General features: G+C 41.3%; 2 protein-coding genes across 3 annotated transcripts; one reads left to right on the forward strand and one right to left on the reverse strand.

Annotated features, from left to right (window-relative positions):
- The first annotated feature begins 11 nt into the window (after positions 1–11).
- On the forward strand, positions 12–20,045 carry TRMT61B (tRNA methyltransferase 61B). Of its 2 annotated transcripts, none has more exons than XM_075413145.1 (7): positions 12–569; positions 673–775; positions 4,736–4,926; positions 5,824–5,915; positions 6,323–6,558; positions 7,170–7,250; positions 17,471–20,045. In XM_075413145.1, exons 1-7 carry the CDS (start codon positions 60–62, stop codon positions 17,488–17,490), a joined length of 1,233 nt encoding a protein of 410 aa, XP_075269260.1. In that variant the 5' UTR covers positions 12–59; the 3' UTR covers positions 17,491–20,045. The 2 variants fall into 2 exon arrangements, with proteins under 2 accessions (XP_075269260.1, XP_009935611.2); XM_009937309.2 differs by lacking the exon at positions 17,471–20,045 and adding an exon at positions 7,433–7,540.
- On the reverse strand, positions 4,068–14,806 carry SPDYA (speedy/RINGO cell cycle regulator family member A). Its single transcript, XM_009937308.2, has 7 exons — positions 14,584–14,806; positions 13,497–13,555; positions 13,139–13,224; positions 11,446–11,617; positions 9,322–9,619; positions 7,692–7,805; positions 4,068–4,561 (listed from the first exon to the last, which is right to left on the reverse strand). Exons 1-6 carry the CDS (start codon positions 14,804–14,806, stop codon positions 7,717–7,719), a joined length of 927 nt encoding a protein of 308 aa, XP_009935610.1. The 3' UTR covers positions 4,068–4,561; positions 7,692–7,716.
- Positions 20,046–21,661: the final 1,616 nt, after the last annotated feature.

Genomic DNA, 21,661 nt, shown 5'->3' on the forward strand with positions numbered 1-21,661 from the left:
GGCGGGCGGCGCAGGCGCGCGGGGGCGAGCGTTGAGCGTCTCTTCCCGCCTCGCTCCTCATGAGGGCCTGGGGCGGGCTGTGGCGGGCCGCCTCCTTCTCCTCTTCCTCCTCCTCCTCCGGCGGGAGGCCTCGGAGGCGGGCATGGGAGACGTCGCTGTCGCCGCTGGAGCGGGTGAGGCGGCTGCTGCCGCCGGAGGAGGCGGCGGCGGTGGGGCGGTGCGCGGCCGCCCTTCAGGCTCCCCCTGAGGAGGAGGAGGAAGAAGAAGAGGCCGCCCCTCAGGTGTTTCCTGAGACTGAGGGAGCGCGTCCCGGCCCTTTCCGAGCCGGGGAGCTGGCGCTGGCGGAGATGCGGAGGAAGTACAACACGACGCTGAAGCTGCTGTGCCGGCTGGCGGAGGGTTCGGTGTTGGCCAGCCCCCGCGGCCTCCTGCCTCACCGCGACATCATCGGGCAGCTGCCCGGGCAGGTGCTACGTACGTCGGCCGGGGCGGGGTTGCTGCTGAGGCGGCCCTCGTTGGAGGAGTACGTGCTGCTGATGCCGCGGGGGCCCACCATCGCCTACCCCAAGGTGCCAGCTGCTCACCGCGATGGCTGGCGACTGGGAGGTTGCCGGCCGAATCTCACGCGTAGTTTCCAAGAATAGTAACGTGCCGTGGCTTTCTCACCCACAGGATATAAGTGCTCTGTTGATGATGATGGATATCCACCCAGGAGACACTGTTCTGGAAACTGGCAGTGGGTCTGGTGCCATGAGCTTGTTTCTCTCAAGAGCAGGTGAGAACCTGTTATTAGAAAACGTAGACACAGCACAGTTCCCTTATCATGCTTTGCCTTTCTTTTGGCCAAATACTTATGGTCAGTTCTTAAAAGTTTTGCTGTAGTTCACATGTTTGTGTGTAGTTGGTTGACTTAAAGGAAGATTGGATCTGGCCAGAGCCAGTGCAGGGACTGCAAACCATATTGACTCTATTTCGAGGGCTGTAGTACAAAGGGTTACTGAAGGCCCTGCAGAAAGCTGAGTTTCAGCCATCACTATTGTTGCATTTGGCTTAATCATACTAGACTCTTTCTCCAGTCTCTTGCCTTTCTCAGTTTCCTTTTACTCATCTTGATGGATGGCACAAATAATCAGATTGCTGTGTACCAGTGAAAATGCTTGTCTGGACGCAGACTGTTATTTTTTCATATTACAGCTAGCCTGGTTTGATCTAGGCCTCATAGCTCTGAAAGGTAGAAGCCTTTGCACTCAGCCACGTGAGTGAGGGTGAAACCTCACCCTTACACTTCATCTTATCTGTAGCTGTCCTGCTAGTGGACCACATTTCAGTGTAACTTGATTTATGGGCTCCTGACAGAACAAATTCCTTAAGGAAGAAAAACAAAATGAAACAAAAACCCCACTGTTGTTTGCTGTAATTGCTTTTGCGTGCACCTGAAAAATAAAGCACCATCTGAATTTATTTTTCACGCTTTTTAAAATGTGTTTCTGCTGTTGCAGAGTATTGTCCTTCTCTGCAACATTAAAGGACTTTCGAGGGTAAAGATGTGAACCTCATCATGGATCATCTTGAATGGATACAGCAGAAACACTGGAGTTGCATAACCCCAAGGCCTGTGTTCAAAGTCAGCGTTTGTGGGCACCCCACCATCAGAATAACTGAACACCCGAGGGTGCCAGCAGTGGTCACTGAACCTGAGAAACAACCCTGTTTCCTGAGCTCCTCTGAAACCCCAGCATTTCTTTACTTCCCAAAGTTTGTTAAAAAGCAGCGTTATAGACTATGCTGTCTTTGTAAAATGTTTACAGTTTGGGCTGCCTTTGCAGTTGTACTCTGTGTCATTCAACAGTTCAAGATACAAAACGTTTCCATACTCCCACGTACAGCCAGACAAGTATCTGTGGGAGGTGATGCTTCCTCTTACACTCTTGTGAGGGAGACAAACTAAGCAGATCAGCTGCTCTTTTTGTTCAAGACCATGAAACAACCTTAAAACTCACTCCAGTCCCACCCTGGGATGCCAAGTCATACTCCTGAGGGTAACGTGAGGAATGGTTACACCCAGTGAATGGTACAAACTAGAGTGCTGAGATCCATCAGGAGTTTAAAATCGGTAGGAGGCATGTAGGCAGCAGCAAAGGAAATCTGGAGGATCCCCTGCTGAGATGGAACAGAGCAGTTTTTTCTTCTTAGTCCTTTGTTTTAGCTGCAGAAATCTCCACCTGGCGTACTAATTCAATTGAAAACACTCTAATGGTCAGCCATGAAATGCTGACCCAAGATCACTCAGCTGCAGGTGGGCTTGATACACATTGAGCCCAGGTTCTCAGGTCAGCGGTTGTACCTCTGCTCCCTCTCCCTGTTTCTGTCTCCTGCTGCTATTCCTTAGTTACTTCCGATGACCTTTCTGCAATAAACTAAGGGTTTTTTGGTACTTCCATGATAGGCTTTGAAGATAGTATGGGATTATCCTCAAAGCAATGGAATGGGAGCTAGAAGCTGACAAAACAGAAGATGAAAGTCAGCACTTCTCTTTCCAGAGATGCATTTGGAGAGAGGGGAAAGTGAGAGTCATTAACTTTGCCCATCTTCCTGTACAGCCAGACCCTAAATTTGAAGAAAGAGACTGAATACCTGATGTTGGCTAAGGCAGAAGTTATCTTTTCCTAAATACAGCGAATTATTTTCTGCCTTGGGTATTCAGTCCACCATGGCCATTTCATACAAACCCACCTGGACAAACCAATTATTCCTCTCCTTTTTCAGTCTTGTCCAGTAGGGTCGTTGTGATCACTTTAATTTAGCTGTAGCTGTGCCCAGTCAGCAAAATCCTTGGCATCGCCAGAGTGCTAACCCTGCGTTGGGAAGAAAGCAGAGCTCATGCGCTACTTCAGCTCTATCTTGAGGAGAGGGAAGAACGGTATGAGACTGTATTGCCATTTTCAAATGTACTGAACTGAAATTGGCACCAAATACTGACAGTGTTAGTCACAGCTTAACACAATTTGGCACTGACCAATAGATAAATAGATTCAATTTGTTCTTTCCTAATGGTGGTTAATTTTGCCACCATTTAGTACGTTGATATGCAACAAGAAAAATAGCTGCTACACAGGTAAATGCTCCAATTTAAATCTAGTGGATGCATTACCAAGGTTCATGGAAGTATTTAATTTCCCAAATTCTCATTGATTTAACAGACTTTGTTCAGCTTCTCTCTTCATGTTACTCTCAGTTTATGTTTTATTTTCGGTTCCTTCTTTAGTCTTTCCCAGAAACTACTGACATGGAATAGGACAAAGTTAAGACTGTGTTAAGAATGCAGCATTTACCATGACTTCAAAATCTTTGAGAACTGGAAAATTACATACTGCAGCTTCACAAAAAATGAAGAGTTTTGCCTAGACATTTTAACTAGTTGTCCTTATTTTTCCAGAAGTCACTTTCAAAATGTAGGAAATTTTTGGAACGAGCAGAGGAAGGAATAAGACCGATTCCAATGTGAACAATTTTATTCCTCCAATATTTCCAACCTGAAAATCTTGAGCAATAAAGAGTTGGTGCTGTGATTCTACAACTGTTAAAGATGATCAAAGGCAACTGCTGAAGCCTTCCCTCCTTACATGGTGGCTGTGGATCAGACAGAGCCCAGAGTGAGCTAGATCAGGGAGAGACTCCCAGGAAACCCATCCCTCTTATGTTCAGTTTTCTGAATGGAATCACAGCGGGATCAAATAGGTGAGGGAAGGAGCCTGGTGACTCCAACCTAAAATAGCTTTAAAAAAAAATCACAGAACCTCACCCGCTGAGCTGCTGATTGCTAGAAGCTGGTTTTGCCCATTAAAAAGCAGCAAGGAGGAGGAGAAGCTAATGGTGTGATAGGTTTGAGAAATTAAGAGTAATACAAGCGTAGAGTAATACAGCAATGTACATGCTGCTGTCTTTGCCTGGATATCCTGGTTAACACTTCCTTTATGAAGAACATCGTGTATTGGACTCATATGGTAAATTTCAGGATAGTAAATTTATACTTAAAACAAGTAATAAAACAATTTATTACCATTACAAACAAGAACAGGAAAATAACACAAGCCTGTGTAAATCAAAGCATACACTTGAAAACTTGTCTGTGGGGCTGAGATCCGTGAGCAGGTCTGGGGGGTTTCTCACCCTTCCCCAACCCTAAGAAGAGACAGGTGGAGAAAGAACTATGCATGGAAAACAGCAAACCTTTGCAAAAATGAGGATTATTAAAAAAAAAATTAAAACCATCAGTTTCAAATCTTATTAACAACAGAAGCAGTCACTGTCTATCAGGTTTACAGCATCTGTGAGTAGCAACCTGTGTTGCAGCTTTCTCGGCTGCTACCTCTGGTAGCTGTAGCAGGAGAATCACAGATTGATAGGGCCACAGATGCTCGAGTCGTCTTTTCCTGCAGGAGTTACTTTCGGAGGACATCTCAGGAACAGTTTGTACTGCTGTCACTATGCTTTATGTCATCTGTGGATTGATGGATTTCAGTCTGTAGGAAAACTAACCCAGCACTTTATCTGCATGTATCTGTTTTAAAGGTAAAGAAAAAATAAATTGTAATTCATAGTTTCATATGTGATTATTTCCTAAAGTGAAGCTGAGATTTAAACATGTACTTCTGTTACTATGCTACTTTTTGCTAAATTCTTTATTATGCAGGGGCAAAAGCAGTAAAGTCTAGTGTCTTTTGTTTGTTCTCAGTTGGGCCCAAAGGACGTGTTATAAGTTATGAAATCAGAGATGATCATCATAATTTAGCTAAGAAGAATTACAGGCACTGGCGTGCTGCATGGGAAAAAGGACATATGGAAGAGTGGCCAGATAATGTGGATTTCATCCTTAAAGACATTTCAACAGCTGCTGAGGATATGAAATCTGTAACACTTGATGCAGTAAGTCCAAAAAATCCACCCATTTGACATTTATCATTTCTGCATAAATTAAAACTAGTGCTCACACTCACAATGGGATTCCCATATCTAGTTTAACATGAGAAAAAACAATCAGATCTTCATCAATGAAAGAAACCTGCTTTTTATACCCAGATTTTTTAAAGGGAGACATGCTGGGGAAAACAGCTGGATGTTAACCGCTCTTCCGTGTAAAGCGGACAAACTATTTACATTAATGCTTTCAACAAATTACAGCTGTGTGAGCAAAGAAATAAAGTACATATCATAAAAATATAATTTTTTAAAACTTTAAAAGTAGCAATCCACAGGAAGGATCAGATATTGCATATCCCATTGTTTTACAGTTTGAGTAGTTTTCTAGCAGAAGATGGATAAATTGCCAAAGACAAAAGTTTTCTAGATCTTGAAACAAACAGTAAGGTAGACATTGAGACTGTAGTGTGATCTTTTCATGATAAAGATGCACTTGAACATTTTTTTTTTTTTTACATTTGAAAACTAGGTTTCCAAAAGTGTTAGTAAATGTAGTCTTCCAAGAGTTTTTATTAATGTCCGCATAATGGAATTTAATTATTAGGAAGTTTAACGTTAACTCAGGACTACTACGTTGGTGAAATGCTACTTGCTGTTTTAATAGGAATCCATGTGGGAGTAGCAAGGACTTTGTTTTGTAAATGTGTGGACCTCCGGTTTTTCTAAGGTTTTGAGAGGCACTAATAAAACTGGTTTGTGATTACATACTGCTGTTGCATGCATTCATTTTCCATATATAAACATTGTTTTTTCAGCATTGTTGCTATGGAGAAAAATTGAGATAGATAGATAGGTATATATAAAAATACTTCCTGGGAAATTGTCTGTATCTTTCTCTTGCAGATAGTTCTGGATATGCTTAACCCTCAGACTGCTCTGCCTGTTGTACACCCAAGTCTGAAACAGGGTGGAGTGTGTGCCGTGTATTTAGCAAAGTAAGTATTTACTTCTGGCACTTAGATATTTATTCAGGCATCACCTAACATTGTTAGAAAACCAAACATCTTTTAAAATATACATCCAGCATTAATGAAATGTTTAACAAAATTATTTTTTTTCCCCATGTAATTTTTTTTTTAGGGAGTTGCAGTCAGTATAAATTACACTTGGCCAAATCCTTTGGCCTTTACTTTGGGAACATTCTCATTATGGTCAGTAGAAGTTTTCACTTAGTGACTTCCTCAAAATAACTGTACTCAGGTTGCTAGCTAATTTGTCCTAAAATTGAAGTACTTGTGTAACCTCAAAGGTAAAGAATGTGACAAAGGCAGTAGAACTGAGACTAACAGTTTATGATGCGAGTTTTTGAAATACTGCTTTATCCTTTGCATTTCTTCAAAAGCATCACACAGGTTATTGACCTTTTAGACAGAATACGGACCTGCAAGCTTCCTTTTTTGTGTGAAAGGATCATTGAGGTAACTCATAGAAACTGGTTGGTACTCCCTGCTAAAATCAAGAATTGCAAATCAAGCCAAATGGTGGAAACTCAGGAAAATATTGAAGAACCACCTCAAAAGCAGTACGAAGAAAACCATGTTCAGGATCAAGTAGTTCTTAAAGAAAGTGAATACAATGGTAAGAACATTATTGCTGATGAGATACCCTGTTACTGCAATTTGATAATCCGAAGATATAATGAAGGCAGAGTTTGTAGGAAGAGGCAGTATTTTTTTCTTAGATCAGCTGAGATTATTGTGAAGAATAGACAAGCTTTTGGACAGCGCAGACCTTGTTAGGTTTGAAAAAGGATATATTAATGGTTATTTAAATATCTTATTAAAAATCTAGACTAAATAGAAAATAAATTGCAATCTGAAAATAAAGAATTACTACTGTTTTCAAATGTTTATTTTTTTAATAAAATTCAGTCCTCGATATTCATCCTGTAGCAGCTTTAGAGAAACCAGAGGGGCTTAAGGATTCCATAGAAGAAATGTTACCAGTGTGCTCTGCTTTGTGATCCTGCTGTTCTGGCAAATCCAAAAAAGATGCCTTATACTATTGTAGATTTGCAAAATCCATAGCAGAGCAAAGAGGTCTGAATGTACTGATAGGTGATAACAAAGCACTTTAACAGAAGCATAATGAAAACGTCAGGGAAAAATAATCCATGCGCATTGGGAACTCTAGTGTGCATGTATGTTTTACGCTTGTTGGAAAGAACTAAAAAAACTTACTTCTCACAGAATCACCTTCTGATGATGCTGAAAGATGCTGCTCGGTGCCTTATGTTGCTAGACCATCATATTGGCAGGAGGCTCATTCAGGTGAGACACGTGCAAAACGTTTTATCTCAGATGTTTAATGGTATTTTACTTTCAAAAATACTAATTTTTTTGTACTAGCATTTGACATGTTACTACATCATGAAATCATAAAACTTATAATAATAAAGTAATCATTATATATTGAAATACTAAAGTAGTAACTTGTTTTGTTTTTTAATTAGCATTCCTTACCAAGCTGAGAAAGTTTCGACCACTGCTTTCTTGATGCTGCTAACTTGAATATTGTATCAGAATAAAATAAAATGTTACAAAGTAGTTGCTGTATATTTGCAAGTTGTGTAACTGTTAAGTAATGACCAATTTGATTTCTACAGCATAGAAGATTTGAAATCCCACCTGCTAGGTAAAGGGAAAAGTTCTAACAGAATCATCAGGTGTGGTGCTGCAGTGCAACACAGATTGTTCTGCAAAGCACAGTACCTGTTCCTGTCTCATTGCATGTATTTCATTCTTCATTGCTTGTAAACCAGTCCATGGATTTGTCTTGGTTCAAGGTGCTACCTCGTCTCCTTTTTCTGGACAGGCTCTGGTAGTCTACCAGAAATAAGGAGAAAAAAAATCTAGTAAGAAAATAACGGATCAAAGTCTGCCCTTTGAAATGCAAGTGAAGCAGCTTCTGACTTCACTGGCTACCTGCTGGTTGCTATCAGTTTCTTTAAGAACAGTGTTCTTTAAGCACAACTGTAAGAGAAACTGAAATTCACTGAAACTGTTCTCTTGATAAAGCTGTGCTTATTCCAAGATAAAGACCAGTTGTTGACATGTATATCTTTCGTTCGCTTCCAGCACCCACACTGAAAGTTGCCTGGTTATTTGTGAACTTTACTATATAGAAAGCATTCTCAAATAGTCAAAATAAACACAGTTTTTTATGACCTTTGTCAGATATGAAAAGCAAGATCTCTCAAGTAAAAATAGATTTCAAATTAAGTCTTTTAGGGTCTCACATAAGCCTTTACATAAGCACGTGGTGATGTTTACACGTTTAAATTTATTAAATTGCGTGTTGTAGACACCTGACTTGTTCTGTATCTCAAGGAAGATTCAAATGCCAAATTTTTCAAAGTTGAGGGATCCCTTGAGAATCACAGTTGTGATTCACAGGTACACAATCCTACTATAATAGTGAAAATTTGGATATTGGTGAGAAGATATGCAAATAAAAAATAAGAGCTATAAAATAACTGTAACCCTGTATTAAATAGGCACACTAAGAACTCTGCAGTGGTTAAGTACATGAAAGTATCTTTGCAGAACTGAGGCCTTATACAGCTCCCCCAGGAAGTTTACTTCTCAAGTGCGTTCCACTCGTAATGATAAATTATACAATGGGTATTTGCCCCATAATTGCTGTATGTAATGGAGGCTTCTCATACAAAGGCTCAGGATGCCATTTTGAGTAGATTAATGTGCAAAGATTCAATTACATAAAACAATTTTCACAACAAATTATTGTATTGTTCTCGTATCACAGTCATAAAGGAAATCTTGTGTAAACTGTTAACAATTCAGATAGATTTAAAGGAAAATGTGCATCGTGATTTAACATATGTCCAAACTGATGACAGCAACTGAGGAGCCTGCCCTTTCTAAAAACAGTGCTCTCAACAAGAGCACTTTAACTCCTGTAACACTTGCTCTTTTAACTCACATAACGCACACCAGTACTTTCACTGTTTCTTCTAGCCAATCCTAAGTGTTTAAAATAGGATTCCCCATTTAATTTATAATGCAAGAATAGTAATAAATGCCTAAATACACTGGAATGCAACCCAAAATCTGCTGTAGTAGAGGAAGGCAATTTGGAAAGACTCAGAATATACAGCAGTTGTTACTTCCATGAAGTCAAGAGACAAGATATGAAAATGAAACTATGGCAGTAAAAGCACAGTTCTGCCAAGGTAAATGCATTTGTAATACGTATGTCTGCTAACAGAGGGGGATTGTGTTTTGTCATACCAAGATGGACACGGTAGTCCCTACAGTAGTCTGAAGGGCAAACATGGCCTCAGTTGTCTAATTGAAAACTATTTGCAATATTAAACCATACCTTGGGCATAATAAGGAGGGGAGTCAACGAGCATTTTTTCAGTTGGAAAGGTGTCCTTCAAATTCTGGGATGAAAGTAATTCCATCATCTCCAAAGTGTCAGTAGATGAGGAGGAAGACGATGATAATCCTAGTCGTACAAATCTTCCTTTCTTACCACAAAGCAGGCAGTCTATAGGTGTAGCACTAGGTCCTCGGGGCAGCTGTACTTCATCGTCATTGTAGTTTCTCACAGCTCCGCTGTGGTGCATGGAACGTTCTCGCTGCCATGCATAATGTGTTGGAGCAATAGCCATCACCTATCGGAACAGCCATTACATCAGAAACCATAAAAATAATGGGAAAACGTACAGCTGAAGACAATGCACCAGTACAGGCTTGGGGCGGACCTGCTGGAGAGCAGCTCTGTGGAGAGGGACCTGGGTGTCCTGGTGGATGACAGGTTGACCATGAGCCAGCAGTGTGCCCTGGCTGCCAAGAAAGCCAATGGGATCCTGGGGTGCATTAGCAGGAGTGTGGCCAGCAGGACGAGGGAGGTTCTCCTTCCCCTCTACACTGCCCTAGTGAGGCCCCCTCTGGAGTCCTGCGTCCAGTTTGGGCTCCCCACTTCAAGAAAGACGAGGAGCTACTGGAGAGTGTCCAGCAGAGGGCTTCGAGGATGGTGAGGGGACTGGAGCATCTCTCCTATGAGGAGAGGCTGAGGAAGCTGGGCTTGTTCAGCCTGGAGAAGGCTGAGAGGGGACCTTATAACTGCTTATATCTCAAGGGTGGGTGTCAAGAGGATGGAGCCAGATTTTTCAGTGGTGCCCAGCGACAGGACAAGGAGCAACGGGCACAAACTGAAGCATATGAGGTTCCATCTGAACATGAGGAAGAACTTCTTCCCTCTGAGGGTGACGGAGCACTGGCACAAGCTGCCCAGGGAGGCTGTGGAGTCTCCTTCTCTGGAGATATTCACGACCCGCCTGGACAAGGTCCTGTGCAGCCTGCTGTAGGTGACCCTGCTTTGGCAGGGGGGTTGGACTAGATGACCCGCAGAGGTCCCTTCCAACCCCGAACATTCTGTGATTCTGTGTAATTCATGGAATTAATACTCCGTAGCTGCAATGGGTATCATCTATCTGCTTCTGTCTCACAAGAAACTTTGCTTACCTTAGGCACGAGTACATGAAGCAGTTATGAATCAGATGTGGAAACACAACAGTTTACAGCCTTGTATATTCACGTGAATCGTCATAAATACCAGCCTATGCTTTGATGGTGTCTTTTACTAACCACCAAATATACAGTAGATGGATCTTCTAGTTCAAAACGTCACTGAACTGGTGACCATTGGAAGCTGGGAGGGTATACTGGGAAAAGCATTCTACACTTCCCTTGCTCTTTGTACTTTTCCCATAAGCACCCAGTCCCATCTCCAGAGATGGGATTCTAGCGTAAATAAGATTTTTCTTTTCCACCTGCTATAGTAAACATTATGTTCTTAGAACATGACAGGGCTTTTCCAGACAGATACATTCCACCTGAAAAGTGCGGAATGTCTTTTTTTCCCCTCCTGATGTCTGCAAAATGAAGCTTATAACACTATATTAATAATAGCAAATGTTAAAAGTGTGTCCTTCTGAGGTATTTTTTTTAATGCAGTGAAAAACCCCTACCTTAAAAAGTCAGCTGAGGTTATATTGGTAATTTTTAAGGGATTAAAATTTCACCTGAGGTGCTGGGATTTTTATTTGAATGTTTTACTTGTGTACAAACTTAAAATTTGTAAAGCAAACACACACACACAATATTATTTCTGAAGTTAATGAAGTGAAACAACCGATGGTAAGTTTTAAAAATATTTGCATAAAGATTCTAGTCAATAAAAACTTCACTTTTAACAGTAATGCAATGTAAAATATTTAACTTACCTTAAAAGCACAGTTTCAAAGAATGTATTTTAAATGCAGAAGAAAAAAAACACATCATGTAGGATGAATAGACCATTAAGTTTTAGCTGCATCTTTTCTTTCCCATGACTTGTCTACACGCTTTAGGGAAGAAAGTATTTATATAGAGCTAGACTGTTAGCTGGTATTAATTGTCGTAGTTTCAGCATCTACAATATTAAAATCCTCCCTACCTCTTCACAGCAGCGTCTGCTTACAATAGCCCTGTAGTCAATTCTACTCCATAGCTGATCTCTTAATTTTAAAAAATCAGGGAAGAGTTTTCTCCAGGCTTTTCCCAACGCCCATGGGAAAATGTCATACTTTGCTTCTTCATCCTCTTCTTCAACTGTATTCGCCAGATACCTTCAAACATATATGTTTGTATCTGTAAATGTTAATCTTGAATCCCTGTATTAGTATGATTTCTAACATTTAAAGACATAATATAGAAGTAGTTCTTCTCACAGGAGTACAGTATTTTCTTAATCAGAAAGTTCCATGTGTATCCTTTGGGTAAATAGAAACAAGCTATTATAAAAATTGCTTTACCCTAAAGTCTCCTAGATGAGTAGACATGCAAGAACTAACATACCCTGACGGCCTTCTCCAAACTGGCAAGATATCCTTGCACTAAAATGAACGGTTTCTGACTGATTCTCTAAGTAAAGCTCAAAACTATCTTACAAAATCTTAAATTTTGCATTTTCTACTTTATGGATTTTAGCTATTCTTGGAAAATTACGTTGCTCACATTAAATCAGCAGCAAACAACAAAATACAGGTCTACCTTCCTGTATGAAAGAAAACCTTAAATGACTTTAACGTCCATATTTCTCCCTTCCTTCACCGTGTGCTTTTTGTTCTGGGTCATCTTCTCAGACAACAGGAAAATACTTCCTCTGGATCCACCTGATACTAAACTCCTGTAAACCATACCTGAAAAAATTAGGACTTTTAGTTGCCTCCCCAATTTTCTCACTTGCTCCTAACCCCAGGATTCCCTCTAGTCCCAGTCTCACCAGACCCTTTGTCCCTTTCTAATCCTCTCGCTCTTCTGGCCTGGCTTTTCTCCCTTCAATGGAGTCAGACGGCTTTCTCCTCCATGCTCAGTGGATGCTTCCCACAATACCATTTACAGTAGAAGAAACGGCCCTCTCTCCTCGCGCTAGTGTGCAAATCAGAGCATCTGAGAAGCCCTATTACACAAAAAGATGACCTGAGCACCCTAACACTATGAAAGAAAATGCTGGATCACTCTGTCGGTATAGCCAAACATGGAGAGATTATATAGGCTTGGTAAATACAGATTCCTGACTGCCACCTCTGTCAAAGTGCAGAAATTTTAGAACTGTTAAAAAAAGTTCTCAGACATTCTCTAGCAACATTTTTTCGGTTGACTTAAATCATGCTGACAGAAACTTTAATAAAAAGTTACTCCAGGGGTGCGTATCATGATGAAACATTCTGGTGCAAATGACTTATAGGCTGGCAAAGATATACAATAGTGTCTTAAAACGGGAAATGTGAGCCACATATATGTTGCCATGTGTTGTCCTGCATGTATTTCTTGTAGTGCTTAAACAGTTCAGAGATTTACAGTATGGTAGGCAGAATGCCACGCTGTCTATCACAACACCAATGCAAACATCCCCTCACTGCTGCTCAAGCTTTTTCCACACAGGTGGTCACCAGAGGAAGAATGTTGAATCTGCACTATTTATATATAGTATGTAGATTACGTTTCTGTACATCATAAAGAACCCAAACAACTACAAAGTCATTAAAGAAGTCTCATTGTATATCATAATTATCAGTGGCAAAACCAAAAAAATAAAATAATGCAAAGTTTATTAGGATAAAGTCAGGTAATTTAAAAGTACTTACAGAGCGACAAAGAAATTGATTCTGGTATGCTCATTTATTGTGAAGTTAGCCCTCTTGAAATAAACGAAAGTCATTGCCAAGAGATACTGTTTTAAAATGTAAAATGTTACATTCATTATTAAGTATCAATATATTATTTCAGTATATCATTTCCTAAAATGCGTCGGACATTTATCTTGCGCAAAGATATTTTGGTCATTTTTATCAATGAGAAAGCATAAATTGAGTTTCTTGTAGCTTCCATATGAACGCATTAGAAAAAAATTATGGTTCTATATTTGCATTACAGTATCAAGTGATTAAGGGCAGATTTTTCATTCAGTATATGTTCTGTTAACAAAGAAGGAAATACACTTACCTTGTCTGCAATTTTACAGCAACAGTCCATCCAAAGGAAGTCTTGGATTAGATCATCATCTGTAACAAAAGAAAGCTGTAGCCTTTCAAACACCAAAATTGTTTTTGGTAGAAAGTATTTGTAAATAACAGATGGTCCTTTTATTAAACCAGATAAAAGGAAAAAAGCTAGATCCAGGATTAGATAACAGAGAAACTGAGGGGAGAAGGAGATTAGGTATGAAAAAAATTAAGTGAGCAAAGAAGACAAACTATCAGAAAGGCAAGGTGGAAAATCTGGTGACTGCATTTCATTCATCCTCAGTAATAAATAGCAAGTGAAGGTGAAAAATCACGAGTACTTCTCCTGTTTCTGTAACTTCTTCCAGCATAAGTGGCTCCATCTAACAGCATATCCTTATTTCTGATGAGCCATAGGCTGTGGAGAGGTCTGCACCTTGATTACCTGACAGCCTTTATGAGACAATACTTGCTAATTTGTGGTCACTGCATCACTGTCTGTGAACATGTACTGTGATGGGATTACTGCAAACTCTCTGATTCACTCCTGTATTCAAAAAACCAAGGGTAATCTCCCGCTATTATTTAATCTCCTCACTAAATAAAATAAATACAAAACTTTCTATCAGAGATGCAAATGCAAAAGAGATGCTACAACTCCTCAGATTTTCTTCCCATTCCACTTCTCCCACTAAATGTTTATTCCCACAATAAATAACATGTTTATAAGACTAAGAGTCCAGCCATTTTAAGCCTTGTGTAAAACAAGATGTTTATTGTTTTACATGTATTTGTTGAAATATAAGAGAAAATGGAAAGGGAAGTGATCATAAAAGGAAGTATCATACCACCTTGGTTTCATTTGTAATTTATAAAGATACTTTTCATCAGTTTGGTAGCCCTTTCTGTATTTTTATCTTAAGCATTACATATTTACACACTAAAATATAACAACAAAATGCATTTAGACAAAGACACAGCCATTAGTAGCTATATAAAAAGCAGTCCCAAAATAATGGAGTTTATAAAGCATACTTGCTTAATAATTTTCTCAGGCAATACATTGATATCTATCATTATTAACCTACCAAATAATCTAAAGAAAGCTGTCATTTCCTGACGATGAATAACTAGACATGGTCCCTTGGGACATTTATGACTAGGAACCTTTTTTTCACAGTTTTCTTCATGGTCTTTAAAAGTAGGCCGCTTTAGTCTAATAAGGTTTTTTTGCTGATGTGATCTGGATGCACTTGATTTTACATGAACAGTGACAGTGGGAGGTGTCTGACACACCAGATTGTGTCTCATTTTGGTAAGTAAAGGTTCCTGTTAGAAAAAGAAGAAGAAATTAACTACAAAAATAGTCAGCTTGAGCAAAAGTTCTCTATAATTTCTTCTGTTCAAACAAAGCGTTTCAGTAGAGCTTGTATGTCAGGTGATATAAAAATTAATTGTATCAGTACTATATCTAAGTCTTGTGCCTTAAGCCAATTATGTAGATTAATTTTGTTCTAATTTGATAAAGCTCTTTCAGTGGAAGGAGCCTTCAATCTTTCTGTTTCCTTTCAAACCTTTGAAAAAAAAGAAAAAAAATCCTTTCCAGAAAAAGTTGCTGCTTGTCAGATTCTCATCACCCTACATGCTTACTTACATCTACCAAAAATCCATTCCTCCACTCCTATTTGTGATTATTTATAAAAGAACATTAATAGAATTAACACAACAGAACCGTAATTAAGCCATGTAACATTAAAGTCTTCAGCGCTCAGTAACATTTGGTGATAGCATTGGGAATACACACTTATCCTTCAAACAGGACCCTACCCTGAAGGCATAACCAAGGCAACAAACCCGAGGTGTTTGCAACTGTTAAAAATCACGAGGATACCAAATGTAGCACGAGGAAAGGTATTTTGGGACAGGAGCAAACGCATTTACTTCTTAGTATGTCCCTCCCAGGGCACAGGGCTGCCTGAGGCCAGCTCACAGCAACCCACCTGGCTCTCCAGCTCGCAGTGAGCTGCCACGTGAACAATAAGAAAGCCCCTCACGTGCGGTGATGCCGGCCCGGTGCCCGGCAGCCCACAGCAGCCCTCTCTCCTCGGCAGCCCTTCCCTCACGCCGTAGCCCCCTGCCGCGCAGCTCCAGATGGCGCCTCTCGCAGCCAATCGGAGCGCGCGAGGCAGACGCCTCAGCCAATCGGGCGGCGGGACACTCTTACCTCCCCTACCCACCTCCTGCCGCCTGGGGGAGCCGCGCAGCCCGCCCCGGGCTCGCCAGCCAATCAGGGCAGGGCACGGCACGGCTCTGTTGCTAGGCGGGCGGGAGGGGGTCGGACCGTCAGTCCGTCCTTCCGTCCGTCCGTCGGTCGGTGGATGGAGGGGTGGGCGGCAGTGCGCGGCTTTAGGGCGAAGCGCGCCCGGCGGCGCGCGGAGCGTGGCACGCTGCCTGCTTGGCTCTAGAAAGTTCGAAGCTACTGTCGCAGCTCCGCGCGGTGACGCGACCCTCGTCTGGCGTGGCGGGCAGGCGGTGCGCGCGGCGCGGGGGGGCTCTCCCCTCAGCGCTTTCCCGCGCGAGGCGGGGCGAGGCGAGCCCCGGAACCGCGGCGGCCTTTGCACGGTGCCGCTTCGTCCCGGGGGCGCGCCTGGTGTGAGGGGGAACGGGAACGGGAACGGGAGGGGGAGGGCGCGCTGGGCCGGGCGGGCCGGGGCCATCGCGGAGCCCACCTGCTCGGTGCCGGAGCTGGGCTCCGCCGTGAGCCGCTCTTGGGCTCGATGCAGTCTCTTAGCTGCCAGACAGCAGCGTGAGCCCTTCCTGGAGACATCATCTCCCCAGGGTGACGAGCATCTCCCTCCCCAGGAGACACGGGCTGTGAGGTACGAGGCGTACCTAACCTTAAAGATCATTAAAAATACGGGTGCAATACACCCTGCTGGCTCCCTGTCCACAGAAGAGATGCAGTATTCTGCAGCTCGTCTCGGGCAGTCTGTTGAAATGTAATAACCAGAATGAAGAACTCCCTTCACCAGGAAGAGTCAGGGCAAAATCTTACTGTTGTCTTTTGTTACAAGCGCTGAAGATTTATCCTAGGAAGATGGCAAGAAATACATCCAATTTCATTGTTTCCCCCTGTACAGCCAATTACAATGTAACTGGTGTCATTTATTACGGTAATGACTCCTTCCTCATCTTTTATTAATCATTTGCTAGATACCTGTATTTAGGTGCTCTGAGTTAATGAGCACATTCAGGGAAAGGTCAGAGCAAGTTTCTGCTCATGTATTCCAGAGAGAGAAAAAAACATACCGAGCAGTAAACGTAGGCACTAACAACATCTCTGCATGGAACAGGCTGAAATCGGGAAACCCAGCAGTAGGGCAGAGATCATACCAAACACATCACTTGGGCAAAAGCCTGTTTCTTTGAGGTTCTCTCTTCATATACTTATGTTATTCAGATTGAATTATCCTGCATTAAATTGTTCTTTATTTTTCGCATAATACTTTTAATCTGAGGAACTCAAGCTGCTCCTCAATTAATTGCCACTCACAAGCTTCTGTCATTTTTTTGCCCTACTGCAAAATGTAAAACTGCAATGATAATTATGAAGTGTATGCATTCTTATTCTTTACATATTCACATTTGTATTCCTTGGCTTATCAGTAAAAAGTGGCTGACAATGTAGATCTTTACCCACGCAGAGCTTTCCAGGGTCTGTATGGGTTTTTTTCCTGTAGCTCTCACCTTTGTGATGTGTTTTAAAGGTGGTTTTTTTTTTCTTTTCACTCTCAAAAATCTGTTACAATCAAGTTATTCAACAGATAGTGTGACTCAAACACAACTGTACTGTGCCCTACCTCCCAGGGCTCTGCTCTGATACAGACCAGCTGCATAACCGTGGCTCAGACTGAGGAAACCAAAGCTGTGAGGAAAAGCCGTGAGAAGTCTGAAACTACTTTTCTTTTCTTGCAGGACTCTACAGCCTGAGGTAGGATTGTTGAGATGGGGATGACTTGAGGATTCAAATCAGAAACATGGAAAAACATCAACGTGGAAAGGTTGGTGCCTGAACACAGCGACAATAAGGAAACAGAACTTTACCTGACTCTAAATCCTCTGCATGATACAGTGGACTGAATAGTTCTCAACTTTGCATATGATTAACTGCAGGTTTTAGAAGGTTGAACGATTCATTCAGGAACATCTGGAAGAATGTCCTTTTCTGGTTTCCAGGTAGCTCGCGGGACATCAGGGGGCACCGTTTCACCACGAGGAATTTAAACAGACACGGTAGCATTTGTCGGGTCTAGGACACTGGGTGTCATGTACGCAATTCCTAATCTCTCCTACAGGTGGACACTAAATCAGTTTTGCTACTCTTCATCTTTATATGCTATCACAGTCTGAAATGATTTTTTTACATATATATATACATATATATATAAAAAGAAAAAGACCTGTGTTTGAAAGACCTGGGATTCTTACAAAATCTTATTTTTGCAAAAAAAAAATTTCCATAAATGCACTGGAACTCAGTTATATGAGAAATATATTATTACACAGGTACCCAGCAGCTAGGCCCAAAGAGCCAGGTGCAGAGCAGTTTGCTTTCTTTAAATGAAAAAAGAACTTAAAAATTTTAGTGATTAAGTTGTTTACAGACATATTAAGAAGCATCACTGAAGAAAAGCACAGGACTAGTATTTTAATAAATTATATTTATATATACATACTTTAAAAAAAAATTTCATATTTGTGAGGTGCGAAAACAAATGTCTTTAGCCTCTGATATTCTTTCCAGTGAACTTTTTTTGTTATTTAAGAAAGATAAAGTACCATAGGAAGAACACCTGGTATTTCTTTTCAAACAAAGTCATGAATAAGAAGCATTGGGTTTTTTACGTACAGATCATTGTTAAAAATAAAATACTTATTTCTCAATTATATTTTCCTACTTAATGCAGAGTGTGAAATAGGAAAAAAAAAAAGAAGCCTCCCCTCCCTGCAGGGACAACTCCTGACCTTGGGGGGGGTGGAACCCAGCCTCTCAAATATGTTCTAGGTGACACACACACAGGATGAGGGCTCAATTCCTAAAGACCGTAAGGAAACAAGCATTCATCTAAAAAGCAAACTTTGGACACGCGGTTAACTCTTTCAGAATAAAGGGTGTAGCGAGTCACACAAGTTTCAGTAAATTAAAAAGGAACAAATAAACCACCTGAACCCACATCTATCACCAGAAACCTGTTTTTTTATGTGGGAAGAGAGAGTAAGGATTTAGATGAGCTGTGTGAAACAAATCATTATGGCATCGTGGCGCCTGGGCAAGGACTAAGCATAACAGACTGAATATGGCTTACCTGTTTGCTGCTTGAGGTAGCAAGTAAGGATACTGGAAGGATGCCTTACAGCTAAATTCTTGCTTTTGACAGATGCTGCAGTATGATTAGAACTGTAAATGGTCCGGTGCCACTTAAGTGTGTGTCACTGATGGATGAAGGGACAGGAAAATTGTTCTCAGCTTTGTTTACTTGAAAAGAACTTCTAAGCATACAGCAGGGTTTTCTAATACATAAGTCCTAGAACAGCTGTAGTTATTCTTGGGTACTGAGAAATTCAGGAACTAGAAGAAAAAAATCATTTGGAGATTATGTAGTGAACAAGATGTGTACTGACTACACTAATACAGCAAATTGTAAAACAGTGTTAAGGCTGCCAGCAAACACCGTGCATGTTTAAACATGCTGCTTCTGCGTACTTTTAAACAGCCAAGTACTCTACAGCAGAAAATCTACGTAAAGTACTGGGGACATAAGTTTGAACTTGCTGTTCATTTCTACTGTAAATAGACTGATAAATCCTCTATGAACTTAAGTCATTCAAAGCGGACAGTGGAAGCCTTCATGATTTATTTTTAAGGATTGGCATTTCTGTGCTGGTTGTAAATGAAACGAAACAGTCTTCTGAAGAGTTCCAGTTACTTTGTCAAAATAAATAGAGAGAGGAAGATCACATTAGTTCTTCACCATCATGTCACAAAACGGCCAGTGATGAGTGATGTATCTCTCTCATCAGTAACTCAAAATTCAGTGCATGTTTTACGCTAAGGGGACAGGAGATGGACTGTACAGTATCCCTTTAAGTGTTTTTTTGAACCTTCTGATGTCATCCACAATATTCTAACTTTTTTAAGCTGCTGCTGATTGTATTTTGCGTCGGCAAGTATTCAACAACCATGGTTATTTGTTACCCAGTTGCGCCCGTGCTGTTTCTTCATGCTGCACTGTGCAAAGAGGACTAATAAACCAGACTCCTCTACATCACCATGACCCTGGAGCCATTTGTTTCAGCTGCCAAGAGCACCGGGCTTCCTGGGACGCAGGTGCAGGAGCACGGAGCAAGCGTGTCGGCCATGCCCAGGGCGCTGCAGCCGTGCTGTGCCTGCGCAGAGGGACGGGAGTACCCGCAGCCGCACTGGAAAATGCAAACTCTTCAGCTTGTTCGCCTCTTTCCTCTCAGAAACAACTAGCAAACCCCAGACTTCAAAAATCTTCACGATGACAATGTAGCTGAACCAATAAAGCTTCAAGAATTGTATTTTTAAAGCCATTTTTGTAAAATCACATTATCTGAAAATATTCCATTCACATCCAGTGAACAACACACAGGCATCATCTCACTGATGTAACATACATATGCCCTCAGTAAACAAAACCGTGAAAGATCTAAGCAACTTACTATGCAGGAAATATATCTATCTTTTTATCTAGGGAAACAAAAAATAGAAAAATGTTGCTGCTTTCAAAGTAACATCCTAAAAATTTTTCCTGAAGGCGAGTTCAGCGTTTTTTAAAGCAATAGCTGTCTGAGTGGATGAAAAATAGGTGGGAGCCCTCAGACTCTTAGCTAGCTGGTTTACGATTCTCTGTCTGGGCAAAATGTGTAAATTGCATCAAGTCTTTCTCATGCCATTTTCCAATTCCAGTGTTTAGATTTACCTCTCAGTTTACTGGTCATATAATTCAGATCACAAACTCTTTCAAACACAGGGTATCTATTTATTCTCTGGTTTTACACTGTTGAACACAATTGAGTCTTTGTCCGTGACCACAGCCCCTATAATATGAAACAATAGTAGTAATTAAGACAGAACAACTTCTCTATTGTCAGGAGCCTTACTTTCATGGCATTCAGAAGACTCACCCCATGAAAGGATTAATCAAGAGTAATGTAGCTGTAATTTCTGAGTAAGGAAAAATTATTTTCATATGCAAATAGTTCGGCTCCAACCCCCTCATACTGCTGAGAAAGGAACAGCATCAAGTTCAGCAGCGGGAAGGCAGAACTTCAAGGACAGCCCTCTGGAGACTGAAAACAGGCCAGTTAAAATGTGAGCTGAAAAGAGTCTGGAATATTTTTTTTTTTCCACTCCCATCCAATGCTCCAGGCTCCACACGGTTAAAATTGCCACACGGTTTGTTAAACATTGAACGCCCCTCCCAAGCAGCAATGGGCTCCGTAATTACTCCACAGTAGGTCAAAAAGCTTTCTTGTTTCTCCAAGTTCAGTAATCACAAGTTGTAAAAGTTCTCTCACTCAGAGGCTGAAGCAATAAAATGACTAGTGCAAGGGCTGTAAATTAAAGTGCAAGGAAAAACAGATGAACTTTGGTAACAGCTATTGCTAACTAAAAAAATAAGGGAAACTCATGAACTAGGAAAGTAGTTATAACACAAAAGCAATTTGTTTCAGTGAGGAAAAAAAAAAAACCCCAAAAGCATTCTGTGAGCAGCGGAACACCTAGCTCTCTCAACCCCACTCTCTGCTGCCCGTTGGGTTACGCAAAATGGTGTTTGTGGGATGAGATTTTTCTGCCCAGCTCATGGGTGTACTTACTCGCCGTTGCGTGGGGTATGACTAGGCACACTGGTTAGAGTGAGGCAAGAGAGGGTGGGGATTTACAGCATGTCAGCTGCGCCGTGGAAATCGGCTGTGAGCATGCTGTGACCCTGTTTACACTGAGGAGTAAATGTCTTCTGCTTACTGCTGGGCACGGCCGTGTCCATAGGTTGTTACTGTGGGTTACCTGACATACTGGAAATCCACACCCTAGCTTGCCTCGTAGCGACCTGTATATATAGACAAGTCTGACACAAGCAA

Source organism: Opisthocomus hoazin, chromosome 2 (assembly GCF_030867145.1).
Source record: "Opisthocomus hoazin isolate bOpiHoa1 chromosome 2, bOpiHoa1.hap1, whole genome shotgun sequence".
Lineage (NCBI taxonomy): Eukaryota > Metazoa > Chordata > Aves > Opisthocomiformes > Opisthocomidae > Opisthocomus > Opisthocomus hoazin.

Coding starts and splice junctions, on each gene's coding strand:
- TRMT61B (XM_009937309.2), top strand. CDS start 60: ATGAGGGCCTGGGGCGGGCTGTGGCGGGCCGCCTCCTTCTCCTCTTCC. Junction 776..4,735: donor CTTGTTTCTCTCAAGAGCAG/GTGAGAACCTGT, acceptor GTTTGTTCTCAG/TTGGGCCCAAAGGACGTGTT. Junction 5,916..6,322: donor TGTGCCGTGTATTTAGCAAA/GTAAGTATTTAC, acceptor TTTCTTCAAAAG/CATCACACAGGTTATTGACC.
- SPDYA (XM_009937308.2), bottom strand. CDS start 14,806: ATGAGACACAATCTGGTGTGTCAGACACCTCCCACTGTCACTGTTCAT. Junction 13,225..13,496: donor GCTGTAAAATTGCAGACAAG/GTAAGTGTATTT, acceptor ATTTTAAAACAG/TATCTCTTGGCAATGACTTT. Junction 11,618..13,138: donor ATCAATTTCTTTGTCGCTCT/GTAAGTACTTTT, acceptor ATATGTTTGAAG/GTATCTGGCGAATACAGTTG.